The sequence below is a fragment of the Phacochoerus africanus genome, chromosome 3 (genome assembly GCF_016906955.1).
Source record: "Phacochoerus africanus isolate WHEZ1 chromosome 3, ROS_Pafr_v1, whole genome shotgun sequence".
Classification (NCBI taxonomy): Eukaryota; Metazoa; Chordata; class Mammalia; order Artiodactyla; family Suidae; genus Phacochoerus; species Phacochoerus africanus.
This window is the reverse complement of record NC_062546.1, coordinates 48,463,242-48,480,788: the sequence shown is the minus strand read 5'-3', so window position 1 is coordinate 48,480,788 and position 17,547 is coordinate 48,463,242. Positions and strand designations below refer to the sequence as shown.

Sequence of the window (17,547 nt, the reverse complement as noted above, 5' to 3'; positions counted from 1 at the left end):
GAAAAACATATTCAAAGCAGAGGTTAAAATAAGTTGATAAAAGAATTCAGAAATGAATACTATGTAAATTAAAAATTAGAGTCCATGCTTTATAAAACTAAGACAACCAGTATGAAATTCCTTAGCTGATATATGGTCATATGACCACAAGAAAAATCAGGCTGCAGGTGGCATTCGTCGCTATTATAAAGGAATACAAAATCCTGCTCTATACTGATGTGCATGATACCTCTCAGAATAACTGCTTTTCTACCTAACTGATGATGTCTTGAGTATAACTTAATCCACTTCCTATTAATTTCATCTTTTCTGTTACCATTCTAAAACAGCACCAAGATTTTTGTTTTTTGTTTGTTTGATTTTAAAGATCAGACTACAGTACCTTTTCTTCTTATCAGTCACATGGACGTTTGCTCCATTCTTTATTAGAAATTCCACCATTTGCTGTTGGTTTTCAGTGACAGCAAGTAAGAGTGGTGTAAGGCCATCCTGTAAAACAGCAAGAACAGTTTATATTGTGCAACATTACATTTTTCTAAACTGAATTTAAACATGTAGAAAAGATTCCCTTGACATGGTTTCCACAGTAACAGGGCCTGAGGGACAGTATTCAGTATACATATTATCAATAAAACGCTGGAAATAAAAAACAACAACTTGTATTTAACAAAAGGAAGTCAGGTGAGCCATACCTTGTTTTTTGCCTCAATGTTGGCATTGTGTGAAAGCAGCTTTGCTGCCATGGAGGAATTCTGATCAAGGGCAGCATAGTGGAGGGCAGTGTTGCCATTGACGTCCACGACATCTGGGTCAGCCCCGTGTTCCAGAAGAATATTTGCACATTCTTCTTCCCGGCACTGGGTGGCCTGTCAGTATTATGCCAAGAAATAGATGGTAAATTCAAAGGAACCATGCCACAAGTTTCACCAATTCCTTAGATTTCAATGAGATAGACTCATTTTGACTCTAAGTCATGAAATCACATCCATCTCCCGGGGACATGGTTGGCCACTCCATACCTTCATCAGTGCTGTCCTGTTCTCATTGTCACAGAGGTTCAGCTGGCATTTCCTCTCTACTAAGAGAGATACCACTGCTGGATGGCCTTTGGCACAGGCCAAATGGAGAGCAGTCCTACGAAAGGAAAGTGAGAGGACTTCTTAGGAAACTGTAGTGTACTCTTTCAAAACATACAGTGATTTACATTACTGTAAACATTTGCTAACATGCTGTTCCTATCCCTTGAAGACATAGACTTCGTTTTCTTCTGGAGCAAGAACACTTCTTATCTCTTAATACTCAGCACTTTAACGAAAGAACAACCTCTTTGAAGATAAAGAACATGACCTTGAGATTCAGCTCAACTTGGGTTCGAATTCTACTTGAACTCTGTAACTTCTTAGCTGTCATGCAGCCTTTCTGCACCTCCATTTCCTCATCAACAGAATGTGGTTAAGGCAGCAGTTATTGCACAGGACACCACAGTGATGCTTAAATGAGAAGCTATGCAAAGCGTTTAGAGCAGATTCTTGCACAGATACCAGCTTGGTCATTGTTAAATATAATAGTAATGTAATTATTACTATGACTGTTATTTTGCAAACACAGTATTTCAGAGCAGTAAAACAGCGTGCCTTCTTTGCAGATATGTTTTCAGGATTAGAAATAACACTGTACTTCAATGATTCTAACATGCTCACTTTCTCACATTTTAACTTCTCTGACACTGGAATGTAATGGATCATTCACCATGTCTTAGAACTGTAATTGGCAGCATTAGTTTTTACTGTTTCTCCAGCATTATTTGTTATCATTTCTCATTTTTCCTACTGGGCTAATTATCCTAATGTCTTTTTTCAGGTTTGGATTTTTTAAAATTGAAGTATGGTTAATATATAATATTATATATGTTACAGGTGTATTATGATGCACTATAGTGATTCATAGATTGTAACTGTTATACTCCTTTTATAGTAATTATAAAATATTGGCTATATTTCTTGTGTTGTACAACACATCCCTGTAGCTTGTTTTAAACCTAATAGTTTGTACCTCTTAATACCACCTCCCTTTCCATCTCCCCACTGGTAACCCATAATGTGTTCCCAGTATCTGTGGGTTGGCAGCAGCATTTTTTAAAAATTTCTTTTTTCTTTTTCTTTTTTTCTTTTTTTTCTTTTTTGGCTGCACTGGCAGCAGGTGGAAGTTCCCAGGACAGGGATCAAATTGACACCATAGCAACGACCCAAGCCACTTCACTTCAATGATTATGTCAGATCCTTAACCTGCTGTATGTACCACAAGAGAACTCCTAAAATTTTTTATTGGTACATAAAATAGTAGGGCATCATACAATCCAAGGTGCCGTGTGGATTAAGTGAAATATTGGTCTCTACAATGGGTCTACTGCACTTGTAGTCACATGGTAGGCACTGAAATACATTTTAGTTCTTAAAAGCATTACAGGAAATATTGTAAATCAGCTATAATTCATTATTTTCTAAATAACAACAACAACAAAAAACCATAATGGGGAAAAGGAACTAAAATGACAAAACAAAACAAGAATTTTTTGGAAAGTACTTCTTTTTGGTTGTTTTCAGGCCTCACATGGTGGTGGCATGTGGAAGTTCCTAGGCAAGGGATCCAACCCGTCGAGTTGGAGCTACAGTTGCCAGCCTATGTCACAGCCACAACCACAGGGATCCGAGCTACGTGTGACCTACACCACAGTACATGGCAACACCGGATCCTTAACCCATCAGGTGAGGCCAGGGGTTGAACCCACATCCTCATGGATAGTATTCAGGTTCTTCACCCACTGAGCTACAATGGGAACACCTGAAAAAGTACTTCTCATTCTAATATTCAGGAACTGTAAGCCCAAGAAAATTCAGACGAATAGGGATGGCTTATTGGATTCAACATTTCTACTTATAAATATGAAATCAGACATTTACAATGATCAAATATTAGTATTTAATACTATTGTAGGTGTTCAAAAGGACAGGTAGGTTATCTTGTACAATGTCCTACATTTAGAAAAGCTTTTATTTGAAAGAAGGGAGGAAGACCTTCAACTATGGCTAAATCGATACTTTGACTTTATTTTCTTTCTGGTTTTGTTTTGGCTTGGTTTGTTTTCTGTTTTCTGGGGTTTTGTTTTGTTTTTTTTTATTTTATTTTTTTTTGCCTTTTATCACTTTTTAGGGCCACACAAGTGGCACATGGAAGTTCCTAAGCTAGAGGTCAAATCGGAGCTGCAGCTGCTGGCCTGCACTACAACCACAGCAACAGCAGGATCCAATGCATGTCTGCAACCTACACCAAAACTCACAGCAGTGCCGGATATTTATCTCGCTGAGCAAGGTCAGGGATCAAACCCATATCCTTATGGATACTAGTCAGGTTCGTTACTGCTGAGCCACAATGGGAACTCAAGACGTCAATTTTAAATTTCTCATCCTCCCACCCATGGTTACCTGTTCTTCCTGTCTCTATCATCCAAGCCATTTTTCTTGAGCAACAGAATATGCTGGACTCCAGCTACGTTGCCCAAGCTGGCAGCTTTGTGGATCTTCTTGAGACTCTTGTTCCGGATGTGGTACCCGGGCTGGTAGCTGACCCTATTAATGCGCTCCCCCCATGGGAGGGTGGAAGGGGATGTGGGTGACACATCCTTCCTAAACCTGAGGCCAAAAATCCTCTTCATTTTAAAGAAAATGGGCTTCAGACACAGCTCACCACCCCTCACCCCTTCCCAAACACTGAGTCCAACGCAAGTGATTCAAATCACCGGTCTCGCCTCAGCATTCAACTGGCAAGGCAGGCAGTTTAGAATCTTTCAGCTCAGAGTAAATGTATCCAAGCAACACTTCTCAACACAGTGTGCATGCGCACCAGGAGGGGGATGGGCGGCTGGTGACTAGAGGCACAAGATGCTAGGAGTCTGCATGGCATGGGATTGGTCACCTCAGGAGGGGTGTTTGGGAAGCAGAGGCCTGCAAGGAAATTAGCACTGGGCCCAGTGGCCCAGCCCTAATCCTGTGCCCCTCTGACCCATTTGCTCTGCTTTCCAGGCTAAAGCCTCTTCCAGACATGGCACCCTTAAAACCACCCCTGTCAATTGCCTTGATTACTCTGTATAAATGTTTGCATTTTCTTTGTGGTTCCTTTGCATTCCCTATGTCAATTTTACCTTGGCAGAGGTTAATTAGGAAATTTAGTGATCTAATAAACTTTTCTAGCTCTTTTCTTTCTCTATTTTTTTTGTCTTTTTTTGTCTTTGTTGTTGTTGTTGTTGTTGCTATTTCTTGGGCCGCTCCCGCGGCATATGGAGGTTCTCAGGCTAGGGGTTGAATCAGAGCTGTAGCCACCGGCCTACGCCAGAGCCACAGCAACGCGGGATCCGAGCCACGTCTGCAACCTACACCACAGCTCACGGCAACGCCGGATTGTTAACCCACTGAGCAAGGGCAGGGACCGAACCCACAACCTCATGGTTCCTAGTCGGATTCGTTAACCACTGCGCCACGACTGGAACTCCACTGACTATTTTTTAATGATAGTCTTAGGAAAGCCTTACTAAAAGATTTGAAAAGCCAAAGCCAGAATGTGCTAATTTTCCTGCAGCTCCAAGACTTCATGATTTTGCATAATGTCCACAGGAAGAAATCAGGCGCCTAGACCTGTGGTGGCTGAGGGATTCGCAGCAGGTCCCGCCTCAGGCAAAGAGCTCCCTGCATCCCCTACCCACCCACACTCAAACCCCGCTCCCCACTAATCAGGTGGCTTCGTGCCCCTGCTGACTGGAGGCACCTTCCTGGAGAGTGGGGGCCTGCTGGATGCTGGGGATGGTGCAGGGCGAAAGAATCAACATGGGCCGGGAAGCCTGGGAGAGCTCTGCCGGGCAAGTACATGCCCCACTGACTCTGGGGATGGCTCCGTGCTGCTTGGGCTTCTGAGCAGCTAGGAGAGAGGAGTCAACTTACCCGGAGCGGCCCCAGAGAGCAAAGTCAGCAAGAGGATCATGCCAGAGCCCACCTTCATCTTCCTCGGGGCACCACTTCCCGGAGCCCACCCGATGCAGGTTTTTGGAGCTGGCTTCCCACCTCCACCCAAATCCTGCTGCTGCCACCCAAGCTGCACCCTCGACCTACACCCTGCTCTGGGAACAGGGCCAAGTCTGGCCGGTGTCCACCAGCCTCAGAGCTGACTGTGGCTCTGTTTTGCAAGCTGGCAACTGCGGGTGAAGTTGCAAGGCTGCCTGGCCAAGACTCTGCCCTGTCTCCTGGCCTGCTGCATACACCCCAGGGGCATGGGAAAGCTTCAAGTCTGGGCCCTGGCTGTGATACACCCTAAGGATCAAGGAAGGGGCTGATTCTTCTTTGTGCATCAACATATACTGTTAGGCCTGAGAAGCAAAGAAGAGCACTAGAGACCCCAGGAAGGGAAAGGCAGAAACCACCCCACCACCACCAAGAGCTGTCAGGAATGTCACCCAGTCAGGCCAGGGAGGTCCATATGCCCTACCTGGGCGATTTCTGAACTGGTGAAAATTGAAATCTGGGGGGGAGGGGAAGTATGTGTCCACTCTCACCAGATAAGAAAAAGAAATTAAAAGTATCCAAATTGGAAGGGAAGAGGTAAAATCGTCATTATATGCAGACGACATGGTACTATATATATATATATATATATATATGGAGAGAGATAGTAAAGCCTACAGACTGCACATAAAAACCGCTAGAACTGAACAATGAATTCAGCAATGTAGCAGGACGCAACACTACATAAAGAAATCAACTGCATTTCTTCACATTAACAATAAAATATCAGAAAGGGAGAGTTAAAAAAAATCCCTTTAAAAATTGCATTAAAAAATATAAAATACTTAGGAATATACCTGACCAAGAAGGTGAAAGAATTATATGCCGAGAACCATAAAACATTAATAAAGGGAATGGACAATAATTCAAAGAATGGAAAGATATTCTGCTCTTGGATTGAAAGAGTTGATAATCTTGAAATGGCCATACTGAGAGTTCCCACCAAGGAGCAGTGGGTAAAAAATCCAACCACAGCCACTAGGGTAATTGCAGAGGCACAGATTGATCCCTGCCTGGCACAGTGGATTAAAGGATCTGGCGCTGCTACTGCTGCAGTGTGGATCACAGCTGAGGGTTAGAGTCAATCCCTGGTCTGGGAACTTCCACATGTCCTGGATGTGGCATAAAGGGAGAAAAAAAAACAAAACAAAACCATAATACCCAAAGCAATCTACAGATTTTGATGTGATCCCTATCAAACTATCCAGGACATTTTCCACAGAACTGGAACAAATAATCCTCAAATTGATGTGGAACCACAAGAGACCCACAACTGCAAAAGCGATCCTGAAGGAAAAGAATACAGGAGGTGGCATAACTCTCTCAGACTTCAGAAAATGTGACAAAGCTACAGTAATTGAAAGAGTGTGACACTGGCACAAAAACACAGACAGGCATCAACAGAATAGAGAGACCAGAAAGAAGCCCATACACCTATGGACAATTAATCTTCAACAAAGGGGAAAGACAGTCTCTTCAGCAAGTGGTATTAGGAACATTGAACAGCCATAGGTAAATCAAGGAAGTCAGAACACTCCCTCACGATATGCACATAATAATCTAAAAATGGCTTAAAAGATTTAAATCAGTCAATTAATCTTTGACAAAGAGGTGAGAATATACAATGGGAAAAAGACAGTCTCTTCAGCAAGTGGTGCTGGGAAACCAGGACAGTTGCCTGTAAATCAATGACACTAGAGCAGAGCCTCATGCTATCTCAAAACCGCTTAGACACTTAACTATTAAGACAAATTACCATAATACTCCTAGGACAGAACATAAGTAAAGCATTCTCTGACATAAACTGAACAAATGGTTTCTTAGGTGAGTCCCCTAAGGCAACATAAATAAAAATGAAAATAAACACAGGGGACCCAACCAAACTGACAAGCTTCTGCACAGCAAAAGAAACCATAAACAAAAGAAAAAAACAATCTACATCATGGGAAAACATAGTTGCAAAGGATGCAACCGACAAGAGCTCAATCTCCAAAATACGCAACAGTCACAGGGTCATTGGTGAGGGCTGCACCGCACTTTCAGCCGAAGCCCTCTCTGGACAGTGGTGCCTGCTTGCACTAGGTCCTTCTGAAATTTTCCATGATGATGAGAACATAGGGATTCTAAGCTGAACAAAGGTGGGAGAAAAAGAACACTCAAAGCTGCTGTTTCAGTGATTCTGGAAAGCTTCTGGAGGAAGTACACAGTGTCACAGTAAATAACACCTGTGGAAGTCTTCCAAGACTTCTATTTGGCTTCTGCCTTGTGCCTCAGAGCCTGTATGAGATTGCTCTGGCTGCCACCTGTCCCTACCCCAACTCCTGCAGACTCACTGGGTCTTTTTAAAAATGAGAGGTATGGGAGTTCCCAGTGTGGCTCAGGGGTAATGAACCCCTCAAGTATCCATGAGGATGCAGGTTCAATCCCCGGCCTTATTCAATGGATTCAATGGATCAGGGAACCAGCATTGCTGTGAGCTGTGGTTATAGGCCAGCAGCTGCAACTCTGATTCAACCCCTAGCCTGGGAACTTCCATGTGTTGAGGGTGTGGCACTAAAAAGATAAAAAAAAAAGATAGAGAGACAGAGAGAGAGGTCTTTCATGTGTTTCTTGCTCTTTTACTAACCATGAGGATGCAGTTCACCATTCATATTTTGAGCCCTCCCCCATAGGAAAGGGCAGAACCTGGTGCTTGAAAGAGGACTAACCATGAAATACTCTTTCTACACTCGAGGAAACGTTAACAAGTTGGGCAGTACAATGGGTATCAGTATTCTTCTTTTCAGGTGGAATATGGCGTGAGGAATTAAACAGACGGGGTTGCTTAAGAGCCATTCCGATGGAAAATGTAGGTGAAAAATGAGAGCAGAAATCACCATTAGCATGAGACAAGAAATAAATGGCTGGGAATCAGAGTTCCCACCTGTGGCAGCGCCAGGACGAAATTCCATCCCTGGGCGAACAGTAGGTTAAGGATCCGGTGTTGCTGCAGCTGCAGCATAGGTTGCAAGTGCAGCTCAGATCTGATCCCTGGCCTGGGAACTCCATATGCTGCAGAGAAGTGGGGGGGGGGGGGGGGGGGCGGGAGCCAGATCATAGACTTGAGTTCCTGATTTACACCTCTGCCAATTACTAAAGCTGGCACTTTTAATTGTGCAAGAGTGTTCTGTCTGACTCCATCTATCTTCTCTACTCCTTAGGAACAAGAAGAGTTTCCCCATTAGTTATCTATTGCTGCATAACAAAGTGCTCTAAAACTCACCGGTTTATAGCAAGACACATGCATGATCTCAGTTTCTGTGAGGCAGGGATCTGGTCACAGCTTGCCTGGGCCCTCTTTGTCAGAGTCTTTCACAAGCTGCAATCAAGATGTCAGCCAAGGTTCAAGTCTCATCTGAAGGCTTCGCTGGGGAAGGAACTGCTTCCAGACTCACAAGGTTGTTGGCAGGATTAAGTCCTTCATGGGCTGGTAAACTAGGGCTTCAGTTCCCAGCCTGCTGTTGGCTGGAAGCCACTTCAGTTCCTTGCCAGGTGGGCCTCTCCAATATGGCAGTTTGCATCACCAAAGTCTGGAAGTCAGGAAGGCAACAGAGACAGAAGTCACAGCCTTTCCCTAACCTAAGGGTAGAAGTGAGCCATCCATCACTTTGGCCATATGTTACTGGTTAGGAGCAAGGTCCTGACCACACTTAAGAGGAAAAGAGTATTTCAGGCCATGAATATAAGGAAGTGGGGGTAGTTGAGGACCCTATCTTTTTTTTTTCTTTTTAGGGCTACATCCATGGCATATGGAAGTTCTCAGACGAGGGGTTGAATCAGTTGCTGCTTTCACCTGTGGCACAGCTTGCAGTGGTGCCGGGTCCCCTAACCCACTGAACAAGGCCAGGGATTGATCCCACATCCTCACGGGACACCATGTCAGGTTCTTAACCCATGGCACCACAACGAGACTCTGAGGGGGGTCATCTTATGAGTCTGCCTGCTCTGACCTCCTTACCACCTGGTTACACTAGGTGCTCAATAATGTTCGTTATTTTGCATCTTTTTTTTTTAACTTTATTTTATTTTTTGTCTTTTTTTTTTGGTATTTCTTGGGCCGCTCCCACGGCATATGGAGGTTCTCAGGCTAGGGGTCTAATCGGAGCTGTAGCCGCCGGCCTACGCCAAAGCCACAGCAACGCGGGATCCGAGCCGCGTCTGCAACCTACACCACAGCTCACGGCAATGCCGGATCGTTAACCCACTGAGCAAGGGCGGGGACCGAACCCGCAACCTCATGGTTCCTAGTCGGATTCGTTAACCACTGCGCCACGACGGGAACTCCATATTTTGCATCTTGATTACTACTAAAATAACAGAACAAGTTGTAAAATTGCATCACAGCAAAAACAAAAAAACAAACAAAAAAAACCCTGTTAGATTTCAAAGGGGTAACCCACACAACAGGAGAGTTGGGGGTCATTCATTCCATTCTCTTCAGTGGACAAATCTGCCTAAGAATCTACTCATGTCCTAATAGCTGGACTGGGAGCTCCCTAAGGCAGAACTGGGTCCTTAATATCAACAGTGTCAACACCTGCTGCCCCCTTCTCTGACACATGAAAGGCACTTGGCCAACACTGAACGGACTGAGGAATGGCTTAGTGAATAACAAAGTCTGTCCCTTTTTGGATGTTTCCACCTGGGTTACACATTTTACAAACTAGTCTGGCACTTTAGGAAGTAATCAGGGAAAGAGGAAGTTTACTATTGAATCTAAGCAAATACTTGATTGAATGAAGGTCAACAAGGTGATTGGTTCTGGTGATTACATTTCTCAATACCTTTCGAAATGCTAATTGGTTCTGGTGATTACATTTCTCAATACCTTTCGAAATGCTAATTGGTTCTGGTGATTACATTTCTCAATACCTTTCGAAATGCTAATCTGAGAAAGCCTGTAGTGTGGACAAACAGAAATGGTTTCCAGCAATATCTGCACTTGATGTTACCAAGAGATTGATCGTTATAGCACACTCCTTGGGCAAGCAGAATTTAGAACCTAGATTTATCTAGGGAGGTTCCCAGCAAAGGGTGAGGTGCTGCGTGTACTCTGAGTTGAAGATTCTCGCAACGAGTTTGAGGTGGAGTCTTGCAGAAGAGTGACTCTGTGTGAAAATCCCTGCAAACCTTTCTCTACACAATGTGAGCTGTACATTTCTGCAAAGCCCTTGGAAGTCTAAGGTTGCGGTGGATTTTAAGAATGTCCCATTGTTTACTTCAGATGAAACGCTGCTTCACAAAGGAAGTTTTGCCCCTGAGGCATATGGAAGTTCCCAGGCTAGGGGTCGAATTGGAGCTGTGCCTGCCAGCCTACAACACAGCCCCAAGCAACATGGGTGTCTGTGACCCATACTGCAGTGCATGGCAAAGCTGGATCCTTAACCCACTGAGCAAGGCCAGGGATTGAACCCAAATCCTCATGGATACTAGTCTGGTTCTTAACCCGCTGAGCCATGATGGGAACCCAGAAAAAGAGGTTCTTTTTCAGACAAATTAATCTTTGGTCTCAGAACCTGATATTCAGTCTTTCATTTCTCTCTCTCTCTCCCCCCCACACCCCCTCTATTTTCTCTCTCTCCATCTCTATCATTTCTTCCATCTCAAGGAAGAGTGGTTTCTTGATGAATACACGTAAGATATGTGTGCACAGTCACGAACATTACTGACCAATTCAGCCTTCGTATCCTGTTTTGGGTGATTTACATCACGCATGTTAATACACACCTTCCTTAGATGTTGATGGATGTTGATTCTCACTCACAGTCTGAGAAGAATCAGATTGTGTACTTTGTAAGAAGGACAGTGTGGTTCCCACGCTCCAATTCTGCAAAACAAAGTAAATGATGGAAAACGATAGTTTAAGTCCTTGGATCACTGAACCCAAGCGATGCAAAAGGAAGTAGTTATCTGTTCTTAGTCAGCAATTTGACTTTTGACTATATAAACACAAGAAACACACAAGTTCCAGCTAAGAAACATCATTACCCGTCTGCTGTGCAAATGAACAAAACAAGACTTCCCATTAAGTGTTGTGGAGTATACGAGAGCACCATCTCATAGGACATTACATTTGATAATTTATTCCTAGAGAAGAGGGCAGTTGTTAAGAGCTTGGCCAACTCAGTAACTTTTTTTTAATCTTTACAGTCAAGGAATTGGGAGTTCCCATTGCGGCTCAGTGCATTAAGCACCCAACACACTCTCTCTGAGGATGCAGATCTGATCCCTGGCCTCACTCAGTGGGTTAAGGATCCGACGCTGCCATAAATGGTCATAGATATGACTTGGACCTGGTGTTGCTGTGGCTCTGGTGTAGGCTGGCAGCTGTAGCTCCGACTTAAACCCTTGCCCAGGAATGTCCATATGCTGAAGGTGTGGCTGTAAAATAAATAAATATATGAAGTGAGGGGATTGGACCAAATTTTTTGGTAGTTTTGCCTGCTCTCAAATGCTGACACCAGGACTCATCCCATCAGGCTCCCTCAGAATCCATACAACCACTCCTTTCCTTCCACAGGCCTGGAACCACAACCCCTTTTTTGTCTGGGCACTAACAACCAGAGTTAACACACAGTATGCAATCTTGCTGAAAGCACACCCCTCCCACGGAGAACCATGAAGACCCAGCCCCAGGATTAAGTGCCTTTGTTACTGTGCCCTAAAACCACCCAGTAAAAAGTGGGTCCCAGGGAAGTCTGGACATGTCTCCCGTGGCCTTTCCTATTTGCAGGATCAGTGTCACAGGTTAGTCATTTGTATGTACCAGGGCCTTTCAGTTGCTCTCCAACGATGCTTATCTTTTACCTCTTCCAGATAAAACTGTTTCTGAGAAACCCTATATGTCGCAAATCCCTTCGGAGGCTCCAAGTGTCCAGTGACAATAACTCACCCAGTTTAGACTTTGGCACCTCCCTCTAAATTCCCATTCATCTTGCACATACACTCTGTATAATCATTTCCCTGCAGCATGTGAAGGCGTCCCAGAAGGGCCTATGGGCTTCTGTGTTTGTATCTTCAGAGCCCTGCTGCCTAGCCCCTAACAGGGGCTGAAAATACATTTGTGTAGCACATGAATGAATGAAGGTCTTTCCTGACCCATTTCACCCTGGTCTGACCACTGTCTCGTTATGCAACTTAGGCTATTTATCATTTTTCTCAGTCAAGGAATATTTTATGTGAGCAAGGAGAATTGGTTATTTAAACAAATTTTATGTAAATGCATTTGTTGTTGGTCAAGAAAGGATTCAGATATGCACAGGGATTTTGTTTGTTTGTTTGCACCCCCCTGGCCCCGCCCACCAGCTTGTATGGAGCTCCGAGGCCAGGGATCAGATCCGAGCCACAGTCATGACCTAAGCCACAACTGTGGCAACGCTGGATCCATAACCCACTGTGCGGGGCACCCACGTCACAGCACTTCAGAGATGCTGCCAAGGCCACTGAACCACAACAGGAACTGCAAGGGGGAAGGAGTGGGATGGACTGGGAACTTGGGATTAATGGATGAATTTTAGATACACATAAATCTCTCTCCATTCATGAATATGTCAATAAATTACATGAACAGAAAAGAATTTTCGAAGGTTAAAGCATTCTCAGGAAGACAAAGTTGGTGGTTGTTGGGAAATGTTTGAAGAAAAAACAAAACAAAAGAAAAACTACTTTAAAAGAAATAAATATCGTATTTGATCCCCACACTTTGAAGTTTTTCTACTAGCTTTTTAAAGTTTTGTATTTTCATGTTTTGAAAGCTGCACCCATGGCATGTGGATGTTACTGGGACAGGAATGGAGCCTCTGCAACTGCGGTGACAATGGCCAGATCCTTAACCCACTGAGCCATGAGAGAAATCCTATACTAGATTTTATGCATGGAAAGAAAATCCATAGATAGTCACTAACTCACCACGTCTATTCTTGCTGTGTGCTCCATTAACAGAGGTACAATGGTCATGATTTGGTGGCTCTTGTGGGATACTGTCCATAACATCAGTCCTGGTTTCTTTTTCTCCCCGTTCCTGGCTTTTTGTCTCCTTCCTATAAAAAGAAGACACAATGACACAAAAACCCAATTTCAGAAAACATCACAAGATTCACTTGCTCACTCAAACAACCAGTCAGGAAGACAGCATTGACTGTCCCTAGAACATGCAGGCACTGTCCTGGCAGGTGCTGGAAAGAGCAATAAAAGACAGATTCTGCTCTCCATTCTAGGTGAGACAGAGCTACACAAAACCAAATAAGAACAGAAAAGTGCCACAGTTTCTAGGAAAGGTAGCCTGCCCAAAAGGACAAGGCCTGAGCTAATCAAATTTACAAGTTTTTGCACAGCCAAGGAAACCATAAACAAACGAAAAGACAACTTCTGGCAGAAAATACTTGCAAAAGCTGTGACCAACAAAGGCTTGATTTCCCAAATATAGCTCCTAAATGCAAAAGAAAACAAAAAACAAACAAAACAACCCCATTGAAAAAGAGGCAGAACTAAATAAACATTTTAATGATTAGAGAACTACAAATCAAAACCACTCATCTCACACTGGTAAGAATGGTTCTCATGAACGCTGGAGAGGGTGTGGAGAAAAGGGAACCTTCCTACACTGTGGGTGGAAATGGAAGCTGGTGCAGCCACGATGCCAAACAGTATGGAGGTTCCTCCAAAAGCGAAAAACAGTTCTTCTAATATGGCAATCTCACCTCTGGATATGGACTGGGAAAAAACTGTCATTGGAAAAGATACCTGCATCTCTATGTTCCTAGCAGCACTATTCACCACAGCCAAGACATGAAAATAACCTGAATGTCCACCTGCAGGTGATAAAGATGGAGCACATACACACAACAGAGTATTATCAGCCTAAAACAGAAAGACGGAATGCCCCTGCAGCAACATGAGTAGACCTAGAGATTATCATACTAAGTGAAGGAAGCCAGTAAGAGACAGATACCATATAATACCGCTTATAGGTGGGATCCAATATATGACACTAGGGAACTCATCAAGGAAACAGGCTCACAAATAGAAAACAGGCTTGTGATTTCTCTCGAGGGCGGCATGGCAGGGTTAGACTGGGAGTTCGGGACTAGCAGACGCAAACTATTAAATACAGAATGGCGGAACAGCAAGGTCCTACTCTATAGCAGAAGAACCTGTACTCAATACCATGGCATAAACCGTAAGGGAAAAGAGTATGTCCAAAAGAATGTGCATCTATGTATAACGGAGTCACGTTTCTGTACAGCAGAGGTGAACACACTGTAAATCAACTACACTTCAACTTAAAAAAGAAGTCTGAGAAGCCTTAAGTATGGCTGAGCAGTCCTACCTTAAACTAAAGAGTGGCAACTAAAGAGTTTGCTGCGTGTCCGCTGTACGGCTGCACGAAGGGCATGGAGTACGAAGGGCGTGGAGTCCCAGGCACTCCAGGTCACCAAGCAGCTCCAGGGAGAAGGAAGTGAGGCGCGCTGCGGCTCCGTCCGCAGCCCCGCTACTTCCTTCCCCACGACTCTTGCCTGAGACCAGCCAAATCCTCACGTACACTGCCCACTCCACGCCAGCGTGCCCCCGTGCGTCGTGCGTCGCGCGTCGCGGGAGCACGAGGTCACGGTACTCCCTGAGCTCCGCCCACTCGCGCGTGGCGGCCATGTTTAGCGCGCCTTGCGTGGGATTTCCAGTGCAGTCGGTTCCCAGATGTCTTGGCCATCTGCCGGCCGCGCTCCTTCTGCTCCTGCTGCCTATGCTGGCCTTGCTGGGCAACCCGAATGGAGTCTGTTGCTGGTGGCCGGTGCGGGGGGGCCCGCAGGCAGGGGCGGCCTGGGAGGGGACTGCATCCAGCTCCGCAGGTGCAAGTGGCGTTTCTCCGCAACCTGCAGCGACCATTGATGAGCGAGGTGAGGCTGGGCTTTCTGGAAGGCCCCCCTTCTTCTTCTCCGCAGCCTGGACTCTTGAAGCAAGCCTGCCAGGTGAGTGGGCTCAGCGAGGAATTCAAAGTCTTTCTTTCTAGGTCCTTAGGCAGTGGGACCTGAAGCTGTTTCAGTCCTTTTTTTTTTTGAGGGACTTCGTGTTTGTTAACTTTTTTTATATTTCTTATTACTCAAATGAATTTATCACATCTGTAGTTGTATAATGATCATAACAATCTAATTTCACAGGATTTCATCCCACAGCCCAAGCACATACCCCCACGTCCCAAACTGTCTCCTCCAGAGACCATAAGTTTTTTCAATGTCTGTGAGTCAGCATCTGTTCTGCAAAGAAGTTCGGTCTGGTCCTTTTTCAGATTCCACATGTCAAGTGAAAGCAGTTGATGTGGTGTCTCATTGTACGCTGACTTCACTTAGCATGATAGTTTCTAGGTCCATCCATGTTGCAAAAAATGCTGGTATTTGTGTTCTTTTAATGGCTGAGTAGATTTCCATCGTGTATATGTACCACCTCTTCTTGATCCACTCCTCTGTCAATGGGCATTTAGGTTGTTTCCATGTTTTGGCTATTGTAAATAGTGCTGCAATGAACAGTGGAGTACACGTGTCTTTGCCAGTCATGGTTTTCTCTGGGTAGGTGCCCAGGAGTGGGATTGCTGGATCAAATGGTAGTTCTATGTTTAGTTTTCTGAGGCATCTCCATACTGCTTTCCACCGTGTTGCAACCAATTTACAATCCCACCACAGTGTACTAGGGTTCCTTTTCTCCACACCTCTCCAGCCACTTATTGTTTGTAGACTTTTGGATGATGGCCATTCTGGCTGGTGTCGAGTGTTTTGATTTGCATCTCTCTAATAATGAGTTGATGTGGAACATCTTTTCATGTGTTTCTTTTCTTGGCCATCTGTATGTCTTCTTTGGAGAACTGTCTTTTAGATCTTCTGCCCATTTTTGGATGGGGTTGTTTGTTTTTTTGGTATGGAGTTGCAGAAGTTGTTTATAAATTTTGGAGATGGATCCCTTGTCAGTCGATTCACTTGCAAAGATTTTCTCCCATTCTGTGGGTTGTCTTTTTGTGTTGTTTAGGGTTTCCTTTGCTGTGCAGAAACTTTGAGTTTGATTAGGTCCCATTTGTTTATTTTTGTTTTTATCGTCAGTACTCTGAGAGGTGGATCTAGGAGATGTTGCTGTGGTTTATGTCGGAGAGTGTTTGGCCTCTGTGTTCCTCTAAGAGTTTTATAGTGTCTGGTCTTATATCTAGGTCTTTAATCCATTTGGAGTTTATTTTTGTGCATGGTGTTAGGAAGTGTTCTAATTTCATTGTTTTCCATGTGGCTGTCCAGTTTTCCCAGCACCATTTATTGAACAAGCTGTCCTTTCTCCATTGTATATTCTTGCCTCCTTTGTCATAGATGAGTTGGCTGTAGGTGCATGGGTTTAATTCTGGGCTTTCTATCCTGTTCCACTGATCTATATTTCTGTCTTTGTGCCAGTACCATGCGGTTTTGATGATTGTTGCTTTTTAGCCTAGTCTGAAGACTGGGAGCCTGATTCCTCCAGCTCCATTTTTCTTTTTCAGGATGTCTTTGGCTCTCCTGGGTCTTTTGTGTTTCCAAACCAACTTTAAAATATTTTGTTCGAGTTCTGTGAAAAAATGTCCTTGGTAGTTTGACAGGGATTACATTGAATCTGTAGATTGCTTCAGGTAGTACAGTCATTTTGATAATGTTAACTCTTCCAGTCCACGAGCATAGTATATCTTTCCATCTATTTGTGTCATCTTTGATTTCTTTCATCAGTGGCTTATAGTTTTCAGAGTGGAGGTCTTTTGTCTCTTTAGGTAGGTTAACTCCTAGGTATTTTATTCTTTTGGATGCGATGGTAAATGGGATTGCTTCCCTAATTTCTCTTTCTGCTCTTTCGTTGTTAGTGTATAGAAATGCCGTCGACTTCTGTGTATTAATTTTGTATCCTGCAACTTTGCCAGATTCGTGGATGAGCTCTAATAGTTTTCTGGTCAAGTCTTTAGGATTCTCTAAGTATAGTATCATGTCATCTGCAAATAGCGATAGTTTTACTTCTTCCTTTCCAATTTGGATTCCTTTTATGTCTTTTACTTCTCTGATTGCTGTGGCTAGGACTTCCAGAACTGTGTTGAAGAGTAGTGGCGAGAGTGGACATCCTTGTCTTGTTCATGATCTCAGTGGGAATTCTTGCACCTTTTCACCATTGAGAATGATGTTTGCTGTGGGTTTGTCATATATGGCCTTTATCATGTTGAGGTAGGTTCCCGTTATGCCCACTTTCTGAAGGGTTTTTATCAGAAATGGGGGTTGGATTTTGTCGAATGCTTTTTCTGTGTCTATGGAGAGGATCATATGGTTTTTATTCTTCAGTTTGTTAATGTTGTATATCACACTGACGGATTTGGGGATATTGAAGAACTCTTGCATCCCTGGGATAAATCCCACTT

General features: G+C 44.0%; 1 protein-coding gene across 1 annotated transcript in view; it reads right to left on the bottom strand.

The window, feature by feature from the left end:
• LOC125121890 (ankyrin repeat domain-containing protein 26-like) overlaps positions 1 to 14,795 on the bottom strand; it is a 70,548-nt gene extending 55,753 nt beyond the window's left edge. The window contains 7 exon segments of the mRNA XM_047770201.1: positions 383 to 489; positions 693 to 866; positions 1,020 to 1,134; positions 3,483 to 3,689; positions 4,992 to 5,065; positions 13,056 to 13,186; positions 14,549 to 14,795. Of these exon segments, the coding sequence (XP_047626157.1) occupies positions 383 to 489; positions 693 to 866; positions 1,020 to 1,134; positions 3,483 to 3,689; positions 4,992 to 5,065; positions 13,056 to 13,186; positions 14,549 to 14,795 (1,055 nt within the window).
• Between the last annotated feature and the right edge of the window lie 2,752 nt (positions 14,796 to 17,547).